Below are 13706 nucleotides of genomic sequence, written 5' to 3' on the forward strand. Positions count from 1 at the left end.
TTGTTTACACTTGTATTTTTCCTGTTGTGTCATTTCTGCACCCATAAAGCACTTGTAAGGTTAGATTAATTCCATTATGTAAACTGGCCATCATCCAAAACACATTAATCCAAAAGCTAGAGTAGGCTACACCATGGTTCAAATAAATATCACAGCTCCACAACAAAAATAAAATAAAATTTAGGCTATTAATGTAACTACAAAAATTAGAAACATTAGATTTCAATAGTCCCCACCATTATATGAAAAACCTGTGTAATAATTCATACTAAATTTGGTTATTTGTGTTTGTCTGATTGGTCACTGGAATAAAATGCCTTAATTTTCAGTTTACAGAAATCTCTATCCTATCATCACAAGAATGTCCATTAGTTTGGAAAGGTTTTGGGTCCCGCATGGAAACTGGCAAGTGTGGAACTTATTACTTTTCTCTATATACTTTGACCCAGAAAGATCCTTTTCCTATTGTTTCAGTTGTAGCTTTAGCTCAGGTGATGGCTGTTTGTTCTTACATGTACTCTCAAGTAGAAACAATGAATAACTTTAGATCTCCTGATGTTTAAACCCAGATTAATTACTCCAACAGTGATCCTTGCATTCCAGTTAAAGCCATGTGCTTCTTTCATACTAGTCATTACATAAAGTCTTAGAAACTATTATTCCTCAAGTTCTGATGTGTAACAAAATTTTGAGGCCACAATACACCAATATTCTGAAGTAATTCCAGCAAAGAGCCCATGTTAACTCCATGTTTAGAGCTGGGGAAATGTCAAGATAACTTGATCAATAAACAAACTCAATCTGTGCTTCTTCTTTTTATCCAAAATCTTTCATTTTGATGTTGTATTACAATTTGCTTTTACAGTTTTACTGTTTCCTACAAATGACGAAAATTCTGAAAAGTTGAGAGAAAAGAAAGAATCATGAAGAGTTTGAATATGTTCTATGAAAGCAGTCAATTACTGTTTTGAAGCTTCAGATATAAACATATTCTATGATGCGGCTCTTTCTACAATATGTTGGTTAGTCATGAACCAAAACGCTCAAGCACGCAAACCTGATTTTAGCATCTTGTGGGTTTCTGGTAGCCGTAACAGCCTATGGTTATGACATTTAACAGACTCACTGTTGTGGCCTCTCCTTTCCAAAAACAACATCGCTGTTTGCTGACTTTTTCATCCTGTCATTTAAAGAAAGCATCGATAAGGGACATTTCTGGACTCATTGAAATGTGATTACTAAACTGAAAACAGCAACGGGAAAATGTAGTGGAATATGACTGCGCTCAAAACCGCATTATTTTGCCCAAGGATAAGCTTTCAACAGGTATTCACATGAAGAATTAATTTGCTCATAAGGTTCCCAGATAAATACTGTGTTGCATGATTTTGGAATAAAAGAATTTCAGCTCTTTGAAACAATGACATGTTCAATAGAACCAACTATCAAATATTTATCTGTTCATCTATTAATGAAGGTGTGGTGTTTACTTGTGTGTGTGATGCCAGATTGTCACTTAATATTCTTCATGCTTTCATCTCCCACTGTGATTAATTCAAACACTGCACTCATGTTACCTCTCAAGGGGATCCTTTACTTCCTGGTGGCTCCTGTGGGGTGGGGCTTCATGAATGGTTTCCATGAGGACTGAGGTGGCCTGATCACACACCCTGACATTCTGAACTCTGATTGGTTCAAATAATGACCTTAATAAATTCCATCTTGGAAATAGTGAAATTAAGGGCTTTGTGCTGAGAGTGCCAGTGTTGGGATTTAGTAAAGCGATTTAGAGCTTGTTATCTGCACACACACACACAATCCACATACCACACATAATAAAACAATTTGATCTTATAAGAGTCTCAACATCTTTGTAACTCATACTGCAGTACATATGTATTTCAGTCTAGAGTCAACAAGTGTAATATTTGGAAAAACAAGTAAAATCGTTAGTTACAGAGAAGGAAGGGAGGAAAGATTTTGATTACACCGCCAATAAAATATTAATCATTTTTATTATCAGGCTGTGTATGGAAGTTTTCAGTCTTTGCTGAAGTAAAATAAAATCTGAGGAAGCACATAATATTTAACAGCAAAATCAAGTGCCAGTGATTATTTATGAAGCAAAATAGTTAAATATGAAGCAAAAAATCCTTTCAGTTTTCCAAACCTACTCACTACAAAATGAGCAGTGTGGAGCATTTGAAAATGTAATTTGGAGAAATCATTTTTGAAACCACAGAATCAAATCTATCATATTTTGTGTTGAGATTACAGTATGAAACCAAAGTGTTCACTAGCATATAATTCACCCACGTATAATATATGCAGGTGGGGGATGGAATATATACATATCAATTTTATAAATTTTCTATATAAGTTAAAAAGTTTTGTAGGAACTGTGTGAGTTTTCTGTCATTTACACTATACTGTTCAAAGGTTTTGTTTTGTTTTTGAAATAAGTATCTAGTGCTCAGAAAGGCTGCATTTATTTGAGCAAAAATAAAATACAGTCATATTGTGAAATATTATTTCAATTTAACTTTGTTTTATGCTTTTATTTGAATACATTTTAAAATGTAGTTTATTCCTGTGATGTCCAAGCTGCATTTTCAACATCATTACTCCAGTCTCATTCAGAAACCATTCTAATATGCTGATTTGCTGCTCAAGAAACATTTATTATAATTATCAACAGTTTTTCTGAATTCAAAATTCTTTTGTTTGAAAGACATTGCTGAATTAATCTTACTGACACCAAACTTTTGAACAGAAGTGTATGTTTCAGGATCTGCTTGTCACATCATTGTTGTCATTGCATTAAATAGATAAATGGGACTTTTTTGTGTTCTCGTTGAAGGAGCATTTATTGAAATATTATCTTGTCGAGTGTTAACTCCCTTACTTATCAATATCACTTCTGCAGTTTTAATGTGTGAATTAAGTACTGTAAATGCATTTAAGCTTGAGTAGAAATTATTTTAGAACGTTAACATGTGTGTACGAGGAAATCATCTCAAGCGCTTTTATTAAGAAGAAAAACTGCACTTGATGGGTCAAAATAGGCTGAGTAAACCTGAAAAAAATTGTAAAACAATACTGCCATCTACTGACAATCATTTGATTTAAAAAGTATTATTTTGAGCAAGTGAAAAAAATGAGAAACTGCATAAGAAATTAAAAAACATTAATATAATCCATTACATTTTATTTTCATAGTCTCTATTTTGAAACAATGATTCAAGCTAAACAACCAAATTCTGTTAAAGAATCAATACACCAAACATCACATCAAAACCATCAAATAACCTCCTATTCTCCAATGCTGACACTACTTATTCTCAAACCATAAAACATAAAATATGTAAAGATAAACCCAAATGAGAAAATGTACATGAGAAAGCTGAAGATCAGACAAGGACTTAAACTGACATGTATAAGCACAAAATATGAACTATTTCTAATCATTACCACCACACAGGTAGAGCAGGGCCTTCTGGTAATCTCCGTCAGTGTCTTCCTAAAAACATGTACAAAAGCCATGCTAAGATTTTTATGTCTGAGAGAGAGAATGAGTGTGTGTGTGTGTGTGTGTGTGTGTGTGTGTGTGTGTGTGTGTGTGTGTGTGTGTGTGTGTGTGTGTGTGTGTGTGTGTGTGTGTGTGTGTGTGTGTGTGTGTGTGTGTGTGTTTAACGTACATTGTGAGGACCAAATGTCCCCACAAGGATACCAAAACCTGAGATCACCTCCATTGTGGGGACCAGCCAGCGGTCCCCATGAGGGGAATGGGTTAATAAACATACTAAATTATATTTTTTTGAAAATGTAAAAATGCAGAAAGTTTTCTGTGATGGGTAGGTTTAGGGGTAGGGTTAGTGTAAGGAGATAGAATATACAGTTTGTACAGTATAAACGCCATTAAGTCTATGGAGAGTCCCCACAAAAATAGTGAACCAGACGTGCGTGTGTGTGCTTGCACATAAACTTGCCTGTATGGTGCTGTAGAGTGATTCTCCATACTTCTTCTTGTATATCGCTCTGATGTCCAGCATATCTCGCTCACTCCTTGACACCATGATCCTTATGAGAGTCTCATCATCAGTGCCGGCACGCTGTAAATAAACAAACCAATAATGTGTGAAATCTGCTGTTTCATTATCATTCACATCAACACATTGATTTACTAAGCAGGCCACAAGTTGTTTTTAGTTTGCCACTTGAAGTGTCAGCATTTAATAATCCAAAATGAGCAGCAAATGATCCAGTTCATGATTGTCAGAGGGGAGAAAATTGATGAGAATCTCATGGAAATAAATAAGCCTTCATCATACCCGCATTGAGTCTCGAACGGTTTCAGCAAAATAAGCAGGCACGCTTTTTGCACATTTAACTGAATGGAGAGAGAGAGGAAAAAAATCAGTTTTCAATTTCAGTTAAAAGGGTTTTACTCACCCACATGTTGTTCTTAACCTGTATGCTGTTTTTAGTTATGCAACTACAGTTAACAGTGACCATAAAAGCACCTTTATTAGCCTGTCTCCAAATGAATCCCCTTCATAAAGAGCAACATTATCAGTAAAAAAAAGTCAACTTTGACAACTTACTTTCCTTTGCATTTTCTTGGATCTTTTGATCATCATAGTTTGCCTTTTTATTCTAGCAATTAAATCTGTTTTACCAGATTGTATTCATTGTAGAGTTATGTTCAGTCCATCCAAATACCAAATTAAGGTTATCTTAAAGGGATAGTTCACTTTGAAATTAAATTTTGGTATGTTTTAGCTTACCTCAAGGGCATCCAAGATGTAGGTGTCTTTTTTTCCGCAGTAGTTTCAATTTATAATGCAGGTCGATGGTCACTGTCTCAAAGAGCATGCACAGAGTCCAAATTAAAACAATTCCCCGTCGTCCAAATTAAACAATTCCCCATCGTAAGTACACATTGATGGCCTAAGACACGAAACGAGCGGTTTTGTGTGAGAAAGCGAACAGTATTTATATTGTTGTTACTTCTTGAACACAGCGTCCAAGTGATCTGAGGGCGCGGGCGGGTATAGATATATATACACTAGATGTTGCCTTGGCTACGGTTTCGTTCCAATGAACTGCAGTAGCCAAGGCGAAATCTAGTGTATATATCTATACCCGCCCGCGGATAATAAATTAATTTGGACGACGGGGAATTGTTTTAATTTGGACTCTGTGCATGCTCTTTGAGACAGTAACCATAGACCTGCATTATATGACTGACAGACAAGAACGGTTTGACTTAAAAATATCAAAATTGAAACTACTGCAGGAAAAAAGACACCTACATCTTGGATGCCCTTGAGGTAAGCTAAAACATACCAAAATTTTATTTCAAAGTGAACTATCCCTTTAATCCTGTACGTATAGCCACACTGCAGGAATGTTCATACCCACAGCCAGCAGCAGTTCTTCCAGGTTCCCAGTGCATTCATCTTTTATGCTCTCTTCAATGTCACAGCCGGCAATCTTTTTGTAGGCATCAAACACTGAAACAAGAACACCAAAGCCATTAGGATGGCCCTTCAAGGCCATTCTGAATGCATCAAAAGGCTTTGAACACACATATACAAACGCGCACCTTTTCTCAGGTGTTCTGCACTCCTATTGCCAAGTATGTTGATGAACTTATCCTCGTCCGTGCCGAATTTCTCCTCTCCGGCAGCAAACAGCTCCTGAAACACGATCAACAAACAAACACTTCTAAGGTTCGCAACTTAAACCTGAGGATCTGGTTACATCTTTTTTACACCAACATACATACGCAACATACCATTATGTCATCATAGATAATGATTCATCAAATACCACTGGGCACAATTTATAACAATACATTCAAAACTTAATTTTGTGAACCACAAAACTTGCTAGGCACAAAGTCCAAGCATGTGTTAAGTATAAAAGCGATAAAAAAGCTCAGACAAAGCTATTGTATGGTTTCAGAAGACTTGAAATATAGTGAATAAGTCATATGGGCTGCTTTTATGGTGCTTCTGTATAAATCACCATCCACTTTGAGAGGAAACAGAAGCTTGGATATTCTGCCTATGAGAGTGAGTAAATCACAAAATTGTGTCTCCCAAAAAATGAAAATGTATATTCTTTATTTTGTCATACAGGTTTGGAATGACAGGAGGTATAGTAAAAGTAGACTGTTTTGAACTTTACCTTGGCATCTTTTTCCACTCTGCTCTCATCCACTCCCTCCTCCCTGTTTGCCTGTTATAGGAAAAGAAACATAACCAAGGTGAGAGAACATCAGAGAAACATCAGCCCTCCTCCACCACCACTTATGCTGCATGGGATGAGGTGTGGAATTTCCCCTAACCTGTTAAACTCTGATATTGAATTACCTACACTTTACCCCTGAGAACCATTTAATCTTCTCCACAAGATTAACTCAAGGGCTGTTTTAATTACTTAAGGATGACTTCACGGGTGCTCATGTTATCATTCCAAGAGGAAGCTGCTCGGTTTCATTTCTTTACCTTTTTTAGAATCTTCCCCTCTTATCTCTGACCCTATTCAAGACGATGACCAAAATCATACATCGCAGTATAAGTCATTTTATTAAGGCTCTTGATAATGATATATTGATAGGAAATAATGGAAATTATTATATATATTCTGTCTAGAGAACGTACCATCCTACTGCTTAACACTTAACATTAGCCTCTCTATTCAATTTCCTTTTAAACCGAGAACCCATTGGGGGTTTATTTACCTGTACAAGGATCACCAGCAACCTCTGGTAATGTCCTGACGTATCACCCATAATGTCTTTTTCCAGCTTGGCTCCATGTTCTAGGTCAAGACACATGAGACAGGGTCTATTGACAGTTCACACTTATCTCAATTGCTGACAATTGGTCTGAACTGAGTATAATTGGAAACGATCACTTGTAACAGTGATGCCCTGCAGTAATTATGATCAAGTCCTCTCAAATATCATCAGATCAGGTGGGTTTCGTGCATTCCCTCACCTTACTATGCTCCATATTTGTTTGTTTGTTTGGTTGCCTGTTTGTTTGCAATACAGACAATAAGGCATCTTTGGGTAAGGGAAACCCACAGCTTACAATGGACATTTACCAAAAGATTGATTCTTACCATTTTAAATGAATTATTTTGAGTGTCCAAACTAAATATAAATGAGTGTGGTCAATCATGCATCAACCTTGCAATGGTAAGATAAACCTGTGCCTGCACAATGAATGTTACCTTTCTTGTAAGCTTTGTTGATTTCTTTTATCTCATCACATGTCCTGGATGCCAGAATTTCAATTAAAACCTTGTCCTCAGTGCCTACTCCCTGTAAGAAAATAATAATAATAATAATAAAAAGATAACCAGTCTGCTCAAGTTTATTATAATGGGAAAGCATTTTCATAACAATTTGTTTGTTACTCTTTCTTTTTCTGATTTTATATCCCATGCATAGATGATGAAAATGTTGACGTTACCTTGATGGCCTTATGGAGTTCATTTGCATCATATATTGCGGGTGGAGCCATGAGGGCCACAATGAGATCCTCTAGCTTCCCTCCAAGCTCAGATTTTAAGTCTTTCCCTAGATCCTATAGAAAGGGACAACATGAGAGAAATAAAGAGAGAACATGAACCATGAAACAGAAGAACATATAATCCCCATAAAACTGATGATGCGAAGCTCATTAGCATTTTAACATCGCTTTAGATGTTCATGTCAGCACTGAATTATATCACCATCAATAAATGGGTGTGTGCAAAATGACGGACAAAAAGAAAAAAAAGTAATCTAGATGTACTGCTATATTGATGCACAGCAGATTGATAACTAAGCAATTGGATGGAACAATAATCATGTTTGAATACATTTTGTCTTCATTTTGAACATCATTTCTATTGTGTTATCATTTTAAACCTACTTTCCGAATGGATACTTTATGTATACGAATGTATAGAGTTGAAAGACACATAATTAGATTCAGAAAATTGATTATTTCTGTCTGGAACAAGATAATAATGTAATACACTCACTCACCTTGCCATGAGCTTTCTTATAGGCTGCTTTTATTTCCTGTCGCTGGTCATTACTGCGAGCTGCCACTAACATGAGGATGGTATCTTCATCAGTGCCTGAAAACAAAGCATCCACACCAGCTTAGACAAGAGTGAGATAGTGTGTAGGTGTGAGCTTAAAATGGTTTAATTCTGTCCACTGCCCATTCAAAATCAGCAGGAAAAACCACCGAGATCAAAAAAATGGTGAACTCTCTAGTGTTTTAAATGTCTAATTTGTTTAACTCACCAATTCCTTTCATGGCCTTGCGTAAAACGTCTGCATCATGCTTTGCATTGAAGTTCACAAAGGGTTTCACACTGCCTCGGGTTGCCTGCAGAAAATACAAAACCAAAATGAATGTATTCCAAAAAAAGAATAATTATAATACCAGTATATAATATTAATGGAGATTGGCGTCATTCTGTTCTTCACAACTAAACTGCATAATGTGTCAGGTAACAGGTTAACTACAAATATTATTTGAATATTCAACAATATTCTGAGTATCATAAATTATTTGCAGCCCTTGCTGGTTGTCAAATATGAACTCACATTAGAAAAGACAGAAAGTTTTTAAAGTTTGCAGAGCAAAATATTTTTTAAATTGAAACAAAAGCAGAAAGTCAGGTTTGGTATTTGCAGGGTTTTATTATTTTTACTGTGGCTAAATAGGAAAATGTCAAACAAAAATAATTAAGCTACATAATTCAAGACAATAAAAAAGATCTGATGACATCTGGAGCGGGTGAGTTCTGAATGGATTAGCCAGTGCAGGTGTTTGAGAATATGAGAAACATCAACCTCATTATTAAACCTGCATGCAATGCCTCGTGTCGTTCATCATTATCCTATGGAAATACTGAATATCAACCAAATGGCAGACAAGTGATGTGAACCAATAATTCTGTAAACTGTATGCAATAAATGTTCTCTCAGTCTCTAGATGACCTTTCAAAGGCTGGAAGCAACCAAATCCACAGTTGTTGTTAGCATTGTGATTGTAATCTTTCTGGTAGCCATTTAAAAGCTCTGTAAACAACATATACACACAGAGTGTCTGTAATCCATACACGACTGATTAAAGATAGACCAGGACTATGGCTCAGGTTAATGATAGTGCTGTGGTGAAGGATGAGATAAGGTATAGGGTTTGGGTTTAGGGTTCAAGTTCAGGTGGAAGGTTAGGGATCAGTTAACCCTGAGACCTTCAGTCCAATTCGATACCAAAAGCAGTAGCTTTAATCTTTCCTTGCTCCCATGCTTTCTATAATGAAGTGCTAAGAAAGCACAAGTAGGAATATGTCTTAGAATCATTTCATCTTGTAAAAATGCCTGTGTCATAGCATTAAAGTTTTAAGAAACAACACATGATATGCCAGCCCAAGCATTACTAATCCTTGTCTATGTACTACAGTATATGGGGGTTTACTTGGCTCTGGCAGGAGTGGAATGATAAAGCTACAGTGACCTATTCAGTGGGTTTCCTCATGGTCTCATCTGCTGTAATCCAATCATCCATCACCATCCATGCCAACATGGATCTAATAACTTAACTCAACCTTATTTATGGGGATTAATGTACGTGAAAAACAATCACATTTCACCTTTTTTCTATATTTTGATGACACTAATGATTATCACAGTCATTATACTAGCCTGCTTGTTTTTGTATAGGCTACTTAATGTTTAACCGATAAAAACTATAACAAACATATAAGACCAGAGTTAAACCGGCAAAACAACTCAAGACCAAGTCCTAAAATGAGCCTGATAAAACTCATGTTTCTAAATCATTTATAATGTTAATGTTAATACAAACGCAAAATGATACAAATGCAACTCATCACTTACCATTTTTGCAGGTAGCCTACAGGAAGCACAATGTGAAGTTCTGAAAAGAAACAGTAGACTATAGGAAACTTTATCTTTATCAGACCAATTCAGTATTTATGGGAACTAATGTGAAATTAATCGACAGTTCAATAGCTAAATGACTGTAAGACGCTACATAAATAACATAAATTACAGTAGCAGTATATATTCAGGGCAGCGAACGTACCTGTTGATGTATTCTGTCACCTGTGCGCGAGAGGTCAGACTTCTGGCGCGTCAACAGCGAGGGAGTTGTAGCTGGATGTAAGACACGCCCACAAAACCAGCTGTCAATCTTATTGACTGACGTGGAGAACAGTGTCAGACGCTGTGGGCTTCATATTCTTTATACGTGTCTAACTTTATATTTTTTAGCATTTAGTAGATAAGACGCTATAAAATATTCTGGTCAAAATAAGTATTAATTCGGTTCACATGACGTCACTGTAGCTTTGCGCCGCCACCTTTACGACCGACGGTCTTAGTAATGCCTGCAATGTTGTGCAGTTGGCTGCAATAACAGCCGAAAGAGGAACCCTGAACTGGTATTTTATTCTATACCAAAAGAAAAGGATAGAAGAGAGAATCATGTATTTAAAAGACTTGAAGTCTCATGTTGGTTTGTGGTTAATTATATTTCCATTATACTCTCAATGCCAACATTATACAGATATCGACAGATAATGTTTTTTCTGCATTTTATTTGTTGGATGTTTAAATGTTAAAGCACTTTATCATGGTAAGTTTAGTAAGATTTGGGGTTGTTTTGAATATAACTGTCTGTCTGTCTGTCTGTCTGTCTGTCTGTTAGTTAATAGGCTACCTACCTAAATCTAATAAATATTTTTCTGAAGTTCATAAAGATATTGTCTTCATCACATGCGCTTTAGATGTTATTTTGTGTAAGTAACGTTATAATCTCAGCCTTGAAATGCATATTAAAGGACTAGTTCTTCCAAAAATGATAATGCTGCCGTCATTTACTCACCTTCATGTGCAAATCCTTAAGTTTACTTTCCGTGGAAGACAAAGAGACTCTTCTTGTCGATGTAAGTGAATGAGTAACGTTAGCCTACTGGGGGCTGTCATGCAAAAAATAATAATCATAATAAAAGCAGGGTTCTCAAGTCTCACGCATTGGCCGTGAGACACACGCAATTCAACCAGTTCACACGCTCACACGCCACACCGTGTATTTCTCACGCTGAAAAGGCAATGCCAACCAAGTTGTCCTACAAGCTTTATATATAACGTTGTATATGAGGCGCGGGCACACAAAGCGAAGTTTCCTGCCGCCAGCACGTATCCCGGCCAGATTGCGTTCGTTAACAGGCAACATAGATGCGCGAACACACGGAAGTTGACGGAACATTCTCGGCCACCGTACGTTCGTTACTAGGTAACCAACAACATCGCGTGAACACACGTCGTGATGGAGAAGGTAAGTTGGACGAAAGCTCGTCTAACATTTTTAAGGCTGGAACATTTAATATATAACCCATCGTATACATTATTATTGATGCAGTCAAAAACTCTACAACTAAGTTACTTTGCAACCAGGCCAGAAGCATTGGTTCAGTTTGGCTAGCTTACATTATCTGAAACTAAGGGAAATGTTAGTGGGTATGGGAAGGAATGAAGATGTATTTCTTCATTTTATTTTAAATAAATTTAAATGTATTTATTTTATTTTAAATTATATTATATATTATACTGTATTAATAGTATTTCTGGTTACATTAAGGCTACATATATATTAAAGCAAGAGTGCTCTGGGTAATATTTTATATCCTGTCAAAACATAACGTTACTTTAATCATTGATTGCCATGCATTTGTATTTTTCAAACACTAGCAACACAATTCACACTAACATACCTTAATAATATGTCATTTGTTCTCAATGTCCCACCACACAATAAATCATTATACCATTTCGACTAGACACATTCAAAATGCAAAAATATTTGTTTTTCCAAACTGTTTGGAGCAATTTGTTATATTTTTGTAATTTTTGTAACTTAGTTGTAATTTTGAAATATAACATTAAAGAGTATATTTGATGTGATTAATTGCTCTGTCATTTATCAGATTTACCAATTGTTATTTTTAATTTGTGCTGGTTAATTATGAACAATGGGTAAAATTGGGGGGCGGGGACAGGTGGGGGCGGGGCTCCGTTAGGGCTCCTCCCCCAACCGCATGTGATCTCACTCCAAGATTTTGATAAAACTTGAGAACCCTGATAAAAGACAAAAAAACATCACAAAAGTATCATAAAAGTGCTAATACGACTCGTCCGTTATATTAGTATCGTTATTTATTCATATGATAGCTTTAAGCAATTTAAGTCGTTATATTATAATCACTGATGAGCTTTACCTCTCTTGATAAACTTTAATCGCAGCCTAATCGTGAGTGAATCATTCAAAAAGATTCGACTCGAAAGATTCTTTCATTTCGATATTTGTGTGTATTAAACCTTCTCTATAATTGAACTTCTGTTCTTTCGGACAGATATGGCAGTCTTTTATGATATTTGGCTGATGTCTCTGGCTGTGCTGATGCTGGTGTCTCTCTGGACTCTGCCAGTGCTGCTGTTCGGATTAGATAGATTCATTCATGACATCACCTCGACTCTCATGAACGCGCGCCATGAAGCTCTGACTTAAGTATTTCTATATCATGAAAGGCCAATTGGGCCAATTGTTAGTGCGTGTGCACGTGAAGGGGGGTGTGGGGAGTGGAGGAGAAAGAAGCATGAAGAGGGAAGTTAGCTAGAGGAGAGATGTCCGAGACAATGACAACGACTAACGTTATATTCTCTTGAATTTTGATATGGCCGACACACGACCAAAGAGATGACGTTCCGATGAACAAATAGGAAAGAAGAGGAAAAAGGAGAAGGAACGTGTGAAGTCCCGAATTTACATTGGAAAAGCTTGTTTCAGGAAGCACGGAAGGGAGGGGAGGGGACGGGATGAGGAGGAGGGAGGGTCGAGCTAGCCTCCGTTTTGTTTGACAATACGAACGTCAACAAGATGTGACGTCACCCAACATCGCTTAGAGCACCTTTAATCAATAGTTTGAATATTATTCATTGCATTTTCAGGCTGTGACAGATGTATTAACCAGAGCACTAAGCAGCCCTCTCCGAACAGTGAATGATGGGCAATATAGTAGAATTATTGCCAGTGCCTTCCTTAAAGATTTATGCTTTTGCCAGTTATTTTTAATGAGATGCTTATTTTATTTATAGTACATCACTTCAACACAGCAAAGTATTTTTGCCTTGTTGAGGTAATGTAATAAATCATGCTCATTGCTGAAAAATGGATTATGGTGGTAGACTTGCCAAGCAAGCCAGGAACATTCATATTTATAATTATTTGACAATTACTAATGCATCAGTGGCAGAAGTGCACTTAAGTTCACTCATACCAATGTAAATATCACTCATCAAATAGAAGAACCCTGCTGTTTGTGTTTGTTTAAACTGCTTAAGTGTATGCAGTGTGGTGTGAATTTAATTTTCTCACTTGCCTCACACACACACGTCTTGCCCTGTGAACGGTGGAATAAAAGCAGCAGAGTTGACTTCATGGATGAAGATGTTTTATTAGACCACTGATTAGAACAATATATCACTGTAAGTGGTGTCTTACAATTGATCTATGCACACATATGCAAATGCATGTTTAGACAGTACTTAAATCTTTCATCCGTGTGCAGATCAAGGTGTGAACATTGCCAGTTAGTTAAAT

The 13706-nt window shown here is 36.5% G+C and overlaps 1 protein-coding gene across 1 annotated transcript; it reads right to left on the reverse strand.

Moving 5' to 3' along the window:
- Nucleotides 1-3192: 3192 nt before the first annotated feature.
- Nucleotides 3193-8396, reverse strand: anxa5a (annexin A5a). Its single transcript, XM_081382477.1, has 11 exons — nt 8318-8396; nt 8051-8145; nt 7491-7604; nt 7249-7339; nt 6752-6831; nt 6196-6246; nt 5609-5702; nt 5421-5516; nt 4332-4390; nt 3990-4112; nt 3193-3520 (listed from the first exon to the last, which is right to left on the reverse strand). The coding sequence occupies exons 1-11, from the start codon at nt 8328-8330 to the stop codon at nt 3461-3463; spliced, it is 876 nt and encodes a 291-aa protein (XP_081238603.1). The 5' UTR covers nt 8331-8396; the 3' UTR covers nt 3193-3460.
- Between the last annotated feature and the right edge of the window lie 5310 nt (nt 8397-13706).

This window comes from Scardinius erythrophthalmus (genome assembly GCF_964197995.2).
Source record: "Scardinius erythrophthalmus genome assembly, chromosome: 13".
In the NCBI taxonomy this organism is placed as follows: domain Eukaryota; kingdom Metazoa; phylum Chordata; class Actinopteri; order Cypriniformes; family Leuciscidae; genus Scardinius; species Scardinius erythrophthalmus.

Coding starts and splice junctions, on each gene's coding strand:
- anxa5a (XM_081382477.1), bottom strand. Junction 6,247..6,751: donor TGCTGGTGATCCTTGTACAG/GTAAATAAACCC, acceptor TTCCTATAACAG/GCAAACAGGGAGGAGGGAGT. Junction 4,113..4,331: donor CCGTTCGAGACTCAATGCGG/GTATGATGAAGG, acceptor GTTTATTTACAG/CGTGCCGGCACTGATGATGA.